Here is a 12,933-nt window from a genome sequence, read left to right on the forward strand (position 1 = left end):
CACATGCAGATGCTCTCCAGTTGCCTTTAGGAACCTTCCCTCTGCCAGTGAAATGGGCCTGCAGGCCCTATGGGTGCCAGGAAATGTCCTAACATCTTGGGGTCAAAGGTGAGAGGGCTGTGTCTACAGCCAGGCACAAGGTCAGTGACTGGAAATGAATGTGCAGCTCGCACAATGGAGCCAGTGTGCAGTCGGCACCAGGTCAGATGGAGCACCATGGGAATCATGACTGTTGGCGAAAAATCTTTCACTTTGCGTTAGTACTTTTGGAGTAATATCTTACGTTCAGATCAGTGTTTAATTCCCCTTCTAAGAGAAGCTGCATTGAATGAGAAACTTAGCTGATATAAAGGGTTCATGGCTAATGGTGTGATTTTACAGCAAAACCCTGCTTCTCAGATTACATTAATGTATTGTGGCAAGTAGAAATAAAGGTGTAAACACCCTGCACTATTTTTTTTTACATTTAGTAGAAAGTAGGATGCTTGCAGAATAGTTGCATTTTTTTCATGAATGTACAAGCAGCTGACCCTTTCAACAAGTTTGTATTAAGATGTTAGGTTGAGCTGTTTGTAGATTTTGGGTTTGTCTTGTTGGCAACGAGAGCTGCTGTTTTTTTTTTAAAACCTGCCACTCGAAGACCAATCATAGTTGTGGGGTTCTGACCTCAGCTTTAAGGAACTGCAGAAAATATTAACCTTAGTATATTGTATAATCATTAAGGTCTAAGACTCACAGCCAGTCTCAAAACTTATTACCCCACAATTTTTAATCAACGCGACAAGGGGAACACTTATGTAGTGCAAGTTTTCCACAAGGACATTCCCTATACCCTCAGTGGTAAAAAGCATTAAAATCAAATACTGTGAACCACCGGAGAAAAGCAAACACAGACGGCAGTAAAGAAATGGTTTTACATGGAAACTTCCCAAAAGGTATACAGTATTTCCCAGCAAAACAGCCAGTTCTCACAAATAAAAAAAAAAAATACAGGGGACTGCTAGACACAGCAGCTGAGATGTACATAACATGCACCACTATGTACGGAGGAGATATGAGCTAGCCACCGGTGGGTTTTCCATCTGTATAAATGTGCATTTGATGATAAAAGGACAGTGGGGAGCTTGTCATTTACGCTGGACCTGTGTGAAGGGGAGGGGGGCTGTCTTCTTGCGCCCATCAGGAGGTGATGGTGCCTTGACTGATGGGAGGAGCTGGTTCCTCTTAATGATCTGCAAGGCCAGTTCTGTGTTGCCTGTATAGAGTGTAAGACAAGTTATTTTTATACCAAGCTCATGTTCAAGTTCATTCCGTCAAACTAGTCTCACATAGTTCAGCATGTGTACCAGTACCCCTTCAACACCATGTTGCAAGTAGTTAATGCAAAATATGGCAAATTCAGCATGGTAAAACACTTAAGAGTCCACTTATTCAGCACTGCACCTCCCTGTTATATAGAAGACTAGTAGGTACAAGCACCCGCTGGAAAGTGAGGCTAGCGATTAATACAATATACTGTGCTCACCATGTTGGGAACATAGTTTAAGGAGCAATCTAAGTTTCAATTTACTTCACACTCCTGCATTAGAAAAAAGGAGATATACATATGTTTACAGTGACAGCAGTGAACAAGCTTTTTTTGGAGAATTCAACAATTGGCACCTGTCTCACAAAGAGCACCTTACAACGGAAAGCTAAATTCCAGAATACAAGCTTTTGTGATATCACAGCACTAGCTACTCAGGATACCCCCCTCCATTTAGGCTCTGTGCCTGCATGCAAGCAACTCTGAAAATCTACTGGCTAAGTACTAATGAGATCTAAAGTAAAGATTTAACATGCAAACAGCTGAAGAGCACATCTATGTGTTCTGGACTTTTTAAAGAGGCAATATAATGCCCAGGCATGTTCTGTCAAAAGAACAAATGAACTTGGTGTATTTCTCCCAGTTATAGATGACAGATTTTACAATCAGCTTGTAACACTAAATCTACAGGAAAAAATTATGCTCGCTGTGGCAGCCCATGTGCTCCTCTCACCATTCTGCAGCTCCAGGTAGACAGCCAGCAGGATGGCTTCTGGAGGAATCTCCTTCGCATGAACCATGGATGCTGCCTGTTGTAGGGGACACATTACATAAGTCGTGACAGAAGTGAAGGAAGGAATCCTTACACAAACATCAGTAACAATGTGGGGCCAGGGGGAGGGCACTGCTTTTGTACAAGTGGTCCTTAAGGTGCCATATATGCGACTTATCACCACAGCTGTTTGGGCCTCACATCTCATCTTTGGGTGTCCAGTAGTGACCGTTTTGTGTACAAAACTTCATTTGTGACTTTCAAGTTACTTTAATTTAAAATGCCTAGCAAGTTAGTAATTTGATGGTACTGAAAATATATTGCACTCTAACATTGCTCTAGTGAATGTTACATTTTTTTTCTACTGTACTATTATACAATACAGCACTCATGCATGTTGAATTTTTATATATCCTTATGTTTCATATAATGCAGTATAGGTGATTGGTGACAGAATGGAACATAGCCACAAGTAACAGCTGTAAAATGTATGAAGCATGTGGGTCAGTATGTGGTGGAAAAATGAGATCTGCAATGCATCTGATTACCTGGTGCAGGCATTTGCGGGCCTTGTCGTACTCGCTCCTGAGGCAGTACGCGCTGCCCAAGTTGAAGAGCATCATGGCCCGTGCAGAGTTTAGTGTGCTGGGATAGCAGAGAGGAGTCTGTTTCCCCGCTGCAGCAACAGAGCACACAGTGAGGGGTTCAGAGGTTGAGGATACACTGCACACGAATACACACACTGACACCGACGACCTGAAGAGTGTGTTGGTGAAAAAACGCAGACAGTAAGAGTGCAGTGAAATGTAGCTCAGGTTCCCAAGACAAACGCACATTCTTGCAGTAAAGGCACACGCTCGGTGTACAAATGTATACACACAGCCCCCACACGGTAAACTGTGATAAGACAAGCAAGGAATGCACACGATCTATAAAGTGGCCAGTCAGCACCCTGAGCTCTCACTGTGTACTTGTGCAGCACAGATGGTCTTATAATGGTCTATTCCCAGCGCTGTGGATTAGTGAGGAAGTTGAACTTGTGTTCAGGGCTTTAAAGTGGACCAGGTAGGCAGTCCATACTCCATTAGCACTTCGTAGAGAGACAAAAACACTCACAAGACTCCGTCTGCTCCACATCCCCCCGGTCTGAACCTGTGGAAGGGAACACAAAGTCATCTCGTCAACAATCCAGTGTCATTAAACTGCAAAGAACTTGAATCAGTTTTCACTTCAGTGCCTTTGCAGTCACTGAATTAGTCACAGAAACACACTTTTTTAGCTTAAGACAGGAAGAACTGTAAAAGTAACGATGAGCCACTAGGCAGTGCAGTCATCTCTAAAGATCACCTTGGTCCTGCTCACTTGAGGAGACCCCTAGGAACACATCAGTGACATTCTCAGGGTTCAGGTGAGTAATGGCATCAGAAATGCGGTCCATTGAGATGAGGGCCTCTGCTGCATATAGGTGGCCCAAGAACCTGAATATGAGCATGAAAACACACACACAGGTTCTATTTCAGAGGTGGTTATAATGTACCACAACCTGATGATAAACTTGTTCATTATGGCCAGACAATGACAAAACTACTTTTGTGTACCCAACATGAACATCAAGTCAGCTGTCAAGACTTCACTGAAGCACCAATAGGCCCCAGTCCTCTATTTAAAACTGTGTTGAACATGAGCAGGAGAACCAACCATAACAGATCACCTTAAGATACCAAGGAAATTGCAGAAAGGGGTTCATATCTTCGGGCAGCCCCTCATCCAATCCAACAATGAAACAAACTGATCTGAAACTCATACAGATGCACTTTATCGTGTACGTACTTCAGGGAGCCAGACAGCTTAGGCTGTTGGAGGAGCTTCTCGGCGTGGCTCAAGGCAAGGACATTGTCTCCAAGGGCCAGAGAAACATAGGCACTGCAGGCCAGGATGGAGCACCTGTAGACACAGCAGCAAAGGGAGGTCCAAAGAAGAGCCTGGAGAACATACAGACCCTGTAATGGTACGGTCCTGGCCTGGCCTGCCCAATCAACCTGGCATTTTGGAGCATATCCACAACCAGACCAGTTGAAAGCTACTGAGGCCTGGTCATTTATTCCTTTAAAAAGCACAATGGACTGCTCTACATCTCAGGAAAACAGAATTTTGTCCTCTTTCAACAGGAGCTGCTTTTTTCCTTCAGATACAATCCCACAATGCAATACCCCAAATACAGAACACATGCACAAGGAGTGCCACAAAAAAGGAAGTAATGCAGAAGCACTGTTTGAGCTTTGGTTACCTTATCTTTTATCATCATCACCACCACCATTGTCATGTTATTTTTGAAACTAACCCTTCTCTCCCCAGTGACTTACAATGTTACTTTTATATAATACACCACAATTAACTATTAATACATCTGGCTAATTTTTACTGTACTATTTAAGAGTAAGTACCTTTCTTGAAGGTAAAACAGAAGGACTGGGATTCAAGTCTGGGTAACTTGATTGCATGGCAATGGCTCTAAACACTACGCCACCTGCTACCCTTTTAGCAGGAACTATTGCTGTGTGTGTGTGCATGTGTATGTGCGAGAGAGAGAGAGAAAGAGAGAGATCTCACAGTTCCAAGATAGACAGGATACACTGTGACCTTTTTTATGACGGCACTGTTTGGTTTAATTCTCCAGAAACGAGGTTGAATTGAGTAGGACTGTAAAGACAACCGATTCCCACAGAGATCCTTCAAGATAAAGCCATTGTGACAGACTATGGACTTGTTGGGTTCTGAGTGCTGGGGCTCTGCTGCCCTGGGCCGCTGTGGAAGTGTGTGAGACACACAGCTCAAACATCCCTCCCCCTGGTAGTAACACAATAGGCCCTAGGATTCCGGGAAGGAGACCTGAGCGGGCAGCCTGGGTGCTCGTAAACTTGTCACAGCACAGCGTGTCAACCTTGGGTCAGCTCTTTCCAGTCCTCCCAACCCCCAGAGGGTGGAGGGATGGGGGCAAATTATAACCTAATCAAGGTGCGAGTAGCATGCACCAGATAAGCAGTGTGCGGAAAAGAAGAGAGGCGAAGGCACAAGAAAAAGAAAAAAAAAAAGGACAAAGAAACAGCAAGTGCTCATTTAAATTAATTCATTAAAAAAGAAAAGTTCAAAGTGTGCTCATTTACACCTCAGTTTTCAAGCTCATTTGAAAATGGAAAGTAAAGGCTATGTAATGGACCAGAAAGAATGAGTTGTGCTCAACATGCCTATCTGCCAGGAAAGCGAAAAGGCGCTGTTTAGAATCAGCTTTGGTGACCACAGTAACACAGTTAGGAGCCCTACATCCCTCAGGCGCCCACTGCCAGGGGCACAGAACTAAGTCTGCTTGGCTCAAAAGAGCAGGAAGAGATGGACATGCTAGCGGTCATCTGTACTGCACTGTGTTCCCTGAACAAAAGCAGAACAAAAGACAACACTTGCACGAGAGCGGGCAGGGGCACAAAGTAACGGGAGCTCACCTCAGGTTCTCCAGTTCCTGTTTCTTTAAGGGTGAGGAGGGGGGTGCAGGGACAAACTTGTCTCCATCCTGTCCTTTACCACTGGAACGGAACAAGATAAATCTCTTTTCAACCTCTAGCATTTCATGTATGAGCAGGAGTCACAAGAGGTGGACTGAAAAGGGACCTGTCATTATGCCCCTGTAATTAACTCACATCAGCAAAAAAAGGGGACACAAGGCACACCCACAAATATGCACCACATCTTCAGAGAATGACCTGATTCCCATCACCATCAAGGCTCATATCACAGAGGAATCCTTACAGAGCATCTAAAGTCAGTCTGAAGTGTAAAAACTCCTGACAGGCATAGTTAAGGTCAACCCTGGACTGTAAAAATAAGGTATATTCCAGACCACAGAATCTCAGATGGAAAACAGCCAGTAATGAGTTTAAAAATCAAAATAAGATAAGTTTAAATAAGGGCACTGTCCAAAGATCTGTAGTTCAGATGAATTGGTCTTAATGTGTCAGAGGAGTGAGAGTGTGAGTGTGTGAGTGCGTGCGTGCGGCTATCCTCCAATGGACTGGCATGCTGTCCAGGACATACCCCGCCCCCATCAGTCTTGTGCCCAGTGCATCTGGATTAGGCTCCAGGTCACCTCGACCCAGCTCAGCACAAGCGGTTATTAAAATTAAACAGATAAATTTTAAAAAGATCAAGTTCCCTCATTGTGCAGTTGAGGATCCATTTCTGAATTAAAGCGTACCCTGAGCAGCACTCGGGCCATTGTGAGGCACTGTCACGTTCTGCCCCCTCACCTGCAGCTCTCGCTGTTCTCGCTGCCGCTCTCTGTGCTCCCCGACTGGCTCGAGTTCTTGGAGCCATTCTCTGCCTTGGGCTCCTGCTGCTGGTGCTCTGGAAGGAGGAGGAGGGCGTTCCTCAGGCAGATGGCTGCAAACTCCATACTGGCGACTGGGATGGCTGCCGTCTGTCCGTCACTGTGGGGGGGGGGGGGGGGGGGGGGGGCAGGACACCAGGTCACTTCAGCAACCTGTCTCATACAGACAGAGCAGCTCTCTGTACTGATAACTCAACTGCAGCACAGCGATGCAGTGGGTAACACAGCAGGGGTACCTCACGGCATCTGAGCACGAGAATGTGGGTTCGCATCCGGCTCCGTCAGCGAACAGATTGCATGTTCTCTCTGCCCATGTAAGTTTGCTCCTTCCCACACTCTTAAGATGTGCTTCAGGTGAACCGGTGACTTTAGTGTGTGCATGTGTGTGTGTCTAAAACATTGCTCTGCAGTATAACTGGGGGAATGACTGTTCATCTCCGCTAATCTTAACCCAATGGCTCCCCCTAGTGGAAAGCATATAAACAAAGATACCCCCAGAATGAACCTTCTATAGACATGTCAACACACATATAACATTTATAGTGAAACAATGAAGAGAGGAAAAACATATTTGCTCCGCGGAGGCAAGGAATAGTTACAAAACAAAGCTATAAAGACACTAAAGAACAGCATGAAATAAGTAACACTGAAATCACTGAGACAAGACAGCACACATTTTGATCTTAACACAGCAATGCACTTGCGTGCTCAGAAACAAAGCAAAGTGTGTATTCAACAACAGGATCGTTACTGACCTGTACACTGTGTTCTGTGCAGATTGCGATGCGAGGATGATCTTACGATGGTAGCCTTGGCCCACAACTGACTGGACGATACCCTTCTTACTGGGGATGCCCCTGGTCTCCTGCTCTGAGTTCTAGACAGAATGGTGAGGGGTAACGCGATATCATAAATCAAAAGATTCACAGTCAACTCGGTGGAAACTTTTTTCATTATGTTGCAACCTGGGTCTGAAGGAGTGATCAAGCCAATGAACAGCGACGCAGTGGGTAACAAAGCAATAACTTTGATAAATGGTTAAATATTCAAAGCTGAAGAAGGTCTCAAATAAAAGTGTCAATACTACTAAAAAGCACATGGCAATTTCAACTGAGTCAATAAAAAATAAGAAAAAAAAATCTATGAAATGAAAGGGGGACATTAGGTAGTACAGCTGTCACCCTGCAATCACATTCATTGAATCCCTACTGCAGTACCTCTGAGGTACTTACCCTGAATGGTTACAGTATAAAATTACCCAGCTGTATAAATAGGTAAATCTTTGCAAGTAACTTAATACATAAACCCAACGCTGCAAGTCTCCTTGGAGAAACGCCTCAGAAAAGTGATTAGATAATAAACGTGCACTAAATATAGCAAAAACACAGCTACAGTTACCGATATTCACCACACACTCACCCCCTTGTTGGCAGAGATGCAGCACTCAGCCAGCCTCAGCCAGAGCCGCGGGTTTGAATGGTACACCTGGACTGCTTCCATGAGGCACTCGAAAGCCGCTAGGGGGCGCCCTATATGCAGTAGCTGAATGCCACAGTTGTAAAGCAGTTCATAGCGCTTGTTGGCTAGTAAGGCACACATGGGGATGCCGGAGAAACGCTTGGCTGCATTAAGAACCACGCAGACACAGAGACACACGGACAGGGAAACAGATACATGTTGTGTCAGGCCATTCGGAGAAAGACAAATGACCCTCAGGACTTTTCACACACAGAGAACTTACAGTGCCTGTTGCTGCTGTCGCCTATCTGCGCACATGTGTTTTCGTTCTCCTGCAGGGCTTTCTTGAAATAGAACAGCCCCAGGTTGTGCTTCCCCATAGCAAAATGTATACAGCCCAGGTTGTTCCAAAACATACAGCGCACACACTCCCCTGTAACAAAAACACAAATGCAAAACTGATGCGAAATAGTTTCAGACCTGTGGGCAACAAATCACTTTACTTCATTAATCAGATTTTAAGCTACTGAATTCTGAAAAAAAAAAAAAAAAAAAAAAAAAAAACTGTTTCTACTGCAGAAAATCAGTTCATCAGGCCCTGGTGAAGCCAAGTACACTTGCAGGTAAATGCAGTTGGTATCAGAACTCTAACTCATTTAGTTAGTAATTTCAAATTCAATGTCACGCATAAGTTGGCACGGCAGCACAGCGGGTAGCACTGGTATCTGACAGCGCCTAGTCTGTGTGAATCAGACACAATTTTGATCCCTGCTCAGTACATGGGGAGTTTGCGTGTTTGCCCAGGGATTGTGTGGGTTTCCACAAGCCAAAACCTGCTGCACCCACCCCATTTAGACTAGCTGTTTTACTGCCACCTATAGGAGCAGAGGGTAAATATGCAATATTCACTGCTATAAACAGTGATTTCGGAAAATGTATAAATGAAGAGAATCCATTAAAAACTAAATAGACTGAAAATGTTCTTTGAAAAGTTAAGAATTTTCAGGTTTCTTGTGTAAAAATGAGAAGGATGCTGAAAAAGCAAGTTGGTGCTACCTGTTTTCATGGGCCCAGGGTGCTCTGCGATGTTTGAACTGTTTAACAGTTTCACAGCCTTCCGGTAGTTTCCTCTCAGATACTCAAAATTGCTCTTGAGGAAGAGAGAGGGGGCAGACTGGAAGAGAGAGAGAGAAACAGAAAGATACAGCACTGGGTTTCAGACAACAGTACCTGGAAGAGCTCCTCACACAGCTCAGAGGAGAGCAGCCAAGAAGAGCACAGTGAATCTTTCAAGGGTCTGAAAGGTGTTTGTGCAGCGATATCCTCACGTTTCCAGCAGTGTTCATCACAGACTTGATCTCCCTTTTGCACGCCTTCAGGGACTTCATTTGTATGTAAGCCCGTACTTTATACTGTGGGAAAAAATGGACATGTGGAAATCAACAGAGTTTCAAAGTATGACTCCAAGTTATTTCATATTTGGGGAAAAAAAACCATCAGATATCAAAGAAACTGTACTTTAATAAATGGGTGTCTGCAGGTAAAACACTTTTCCTGTTAGTGAAATGCACTTTTTATACCCCGAGCTGCATGTCGCTTTGTGGGGAAAATGTCTCCTAAATGAATAAAAGTAAACGTCATGTAAATGTCCACTGCCAGCAGAACATACCTGGTGGATTTTTGACTTGGCAGCCTCCACCATAGCAATGTACTCTGTCTTCTGATTACTGACATCTTTGTTGGTGTTGCCTGCAGCCTGTCCAAAGACACACTATGTTTAATCATACAATAATTTATACCCCCAAAAAAAGCATCAGAGTCTATATTACTCTGAGTACACCAGCAACAGTAAAGAAATTGTGCTCCATATATTTATGTATATAGGAGGAGGGACAAAATACACCCTCCTATACAGTACTTCTAGGTCCTATTCTACAGTTTTGGTGTAATAAATGCTTTGCACATAAATCATATGTATTGTAATGGAGGTCAGATCCAAATACTTCATCTCTGAAGTGCTTTAGGAGTCCTGTTTATACACAGTAAGATTAATTAAAAATGGACTGCAAAATGGATTTCAGTAGAAAACTTACAAAAACAGCCATCAGCTTCAATTCAAGCAAAACAAATGTTAACACATGTTTAAAGCAGAAACCCTATCACAATTAAACCAGATTCTAACTCTGTGTCATTTTTGAACAAAAATAAATCAGAGGTGTCAGTCAATAACTGGGAAACCTGCTGGTCTCAGCCCTCCAGGACCCACACTGAAAAACATCACTAGCAGTCATCATTATCAGTGCTCTCCCTGTAATGCTATGATCAGCAGGTGCAGAGAACATGTTCTCGGGGCGGGGGGGGGGGGGGGGGGGGGGGTGTCTTACCTCTGTTTTGCCGTTCTTATTGTTCCCTTGAACAGCCAGCTTCTCCAGCACTGCCAGCAGGTGGAGGGCCTTCTCCGGCTGGAACGTGAGGAGGTACAAGTCCACCAGCAGGAAGCAGACTGCCTGAGCAAACTTCTCTTCTAGGAAAAAACACCATCAAGCCATGCCAAACTGATGCATTACATCACATGCCATACACAGGGTTATAGCTTCAAGAATTTCATGTCTCTAATGTTGCCTAACAAACACACACTCAGAGATATTCAGGCGATGCTCAAAATTATATCCAATGAACAACTACTTTTCCAAAACAGATTGATGTGATTCTGAGCCAGTCCTCAGAAGGATAAGTACCAAGGCAGGACAGACCACTGGATAGGACACTCCTCAATCACAAGTTACACAGACATACCCACAATTACACACTAATAGCAATCACAAGCCCATGTGACCAGAGTGCCTTTGGTACATGGGAAGAAACCAGAACTCAAAAGGAAACAAGTACACTTATCTCCAGAGAGACAGAGTTGATTCTGGAACTAAACTCACAACCATGAAGTCTAAAGTGCTAAACAGCCATACTACAAAGCCCCTGCATGACAGTTTGAAGAATTAATTAAGAGTAATACTTTGCATTTCATTTATTATTTCGGACACTCAGTTTGGCAAATATTTGCTCTTTTTTCTAATAAAGGTGTTGTACTTCCATTTCCACAAAATGTGCGCCACACGTACCAAAAGGTTCAATGAACTGGTAGAGCTTCTCTCCTATCAATATGGCCTCAGTGTACTGCCGCATGTAGTAGTGTATGATTGCTTGATTGTAGTAGAGGATGCTGTTTTCAACATCATCCAAACCATCCATTTCATCCACAGAAGTATGAATCTTTAGTGAATAGAAACACGAGGTATGATTAACATTACGGTAACATTTAAAAAAAAAATTCAAAACACACCAACCAAAAAAACCAAACACTAAGCGATGGCAAGATACCTGATGTTTCATTGCTGTAAGTGCTTGTTTTAGGCAGTCTGTGGTCATTTGCCCACTTTTGTAAAATTCAGCTACAGCTTTATTCATGGATATTTTGTAGTCTTCCTTGTTCAGCTCCTGCAGGCTAGAAAGGTGCTTCAGTGATTCGTCGTAATTTCCTGTCTGGAAGAAAAACATGCGGAATTTACATTTAGCATCCCTGTGCTAATCTGCCTTCATGGAACTTGAAAAGAAATGTCAAAATTGTTTCTTTCCATGAGTAACGTGTGCTGAACTTTATTAGTGAACCCAGCAAATTACCGTAAAGGCGTCATATGCATTGGACGCCAGCTCCTTTTCCTGATCTGTGATCCCCGATGTGCTGTCGTGCTTCATCTCCGCCCCTTGATCTGTTCAATGACGAGATCAATCACAAGATGTTTCACATCAGAAGACGCTGACATGGATCTCAGACAGATCCCAAGACAGATCTCCAAAGCGACTTCCAATGAACTCTATGTAGTGTTATCAGCCCTCACACCTTATTCACCACGGTGACTTACACTGCTACATACACTACTTACAATGGGTCACCCATCCATACATCAGTGGAACACACTCTCTGTGTCACTTACACACTACAGGGGAACCTGAACAGCATGTCATTGGACTGCAGGAGGAAACCAGAGCACCTGGGGGAAACCCACACAGACACAGTGAGAACATGCAAACTCACACAGACTGAGTGGGAATCGAACCCATGTCCCCTCGCACCACCCAGGCGCTGTGAGACAGCAGTGCTTCTCACTCAGGTGCCACACTACACCTTCGCTTCGTTCCACACGAACATATGCATGCTATACGTTCTTGTGGAACTGCAGACGTCCCTTACGCTTTCGCTCCACTATAAACACAACTTTGTCTTTGTAAGATTAAGCTTGGTGACGTCATGAGCCCCTGACGTGTGGAGAGAGGGTCGAACAGTCAAGTCACCACCAGAAGAGAGCAGTAGTCAGAGTGCTTTATTACTCTTAACATTTATGTGACACTTTGTCCCAAACGTCTTGCAACAATATTAAACGTTTATTTGATTCTACAACGATTAATTTAGGGTGTTCGGTCGGAGCAGAATCCATCCATGCATGCAAACTAACTAGTAGTTAGACAAGCCCATACCGATGCTGTTGTTGTCTGCCATTGGCGTCCCTTTCAGCGGCGTCCCTGTGCCCGAATTCCCGGTGTCTCCGTACCGTGCCGTGCCGTACCGTTCTGCTGGCGGCCCGCCTGTGTCTGCGAGTCGAGTGAGTGTGTGCGGATGGGATGGATGTGGCTCCGAGAAGACTCAGCTGAGCTGTACTACTAGTAGTACTAGCCTGTTCTCACGCAAAACACGAGTTCCAGAGAGGGAGTTCCGCTGAACTTGGCAAGGTTAAAGAAAAGAAAAAAACTCGTACTTAACGTAAAAACCGCCGAATCCCTGAGGCAAAAAAAACCGGCATTCAAGTGGAACCTGTCACAATCTCTCCAGCGACGGGAGTCTATGTAGCTAGTATTCCGCCATGCACCAATTTCCCAGCAGCCACCTGACAACGCGAGATTTCGTACGGGGCCGAAAACAACATCTGACTGCAGTTGCGACCCCTACCGCGCGGGAGGAGGAAC

The 12,933-nt window shown here is 44.3% G+C and overlaps 1 protein-coding gene across 2 annotated transcripts; it reads right to left on the reverse strand.

Moving 5' to 3' along the window:
* Nucleotides 1-567: 567 nt before the first annotated feature.
* Nucleotides 568-12,872, reverse strand: cnot10 (CCR4-NOT transcription complex, subunit 10). Of its 2 annotated transcripts, none has more exons than XM_029248041.1 (19): nucleotides 12,448-12,872; nucleotides 11,593-11,681; nucleotides 11,293-11,454; nucleotides 11,034-11,184; nucleotides 10,299-10,435; nucleotides 9,584-9,670; nucleotides 9,243-9,326; nucleotides 8,971-9,088; nucleotides 8,198-8,347; nucleotides 7,876-8,078; nucleotides 7,212-7,333; nucleotides 6,377-6,556; nucleotides 5,576-5,656; nucleotides 3,909-4,022; nucleotides 3,426-3,556; nucleotides 3,195-3,230; nucleotides 2,627-2,754; nucleotides 2,040-2,115; nucleotides 568-1,255 (listed from the first exon to the last, which is right to left on the reverse strand). In XM_029248041.1, exons 1-19 carry the CDS (start codon nucleotides 12,467-12,469, stop codon nucleotides 1,128-1,130), a joined length of 2,199 nt encoding a protein of 732 aa, XP_029103874.1. In that variant the 5' UTR covers nucleotides 12,470-12,872; the 3' UTR covers nucleotides 568-1,127. The 2 variants fall into 2 exon arrangements, with proteins under 2 accessions (XP_029103874.1, XP_029103873.1); XM_029248040.1 differs by having other exon boundaries at nucleotides 10,299-10,438.
* Between the last annotated feature and the right edge of the window lie 61 nt (nucleotides 12,873-12,933).

Source organism: Scleropages formosus, chromosome 23 (genome assembly GCF_900964775.1).
Source record: "Scleropages formosus chromosome 23, fSclFor1.1, whole genome shotgun sequence".
Classification (NCBI taxonomy): Eukaryota; Metazoa; Chordata; class Actinopteri; order Osteoglossiformes; family Osteoglossidae; genus Scleropages; species Scleropages formosus.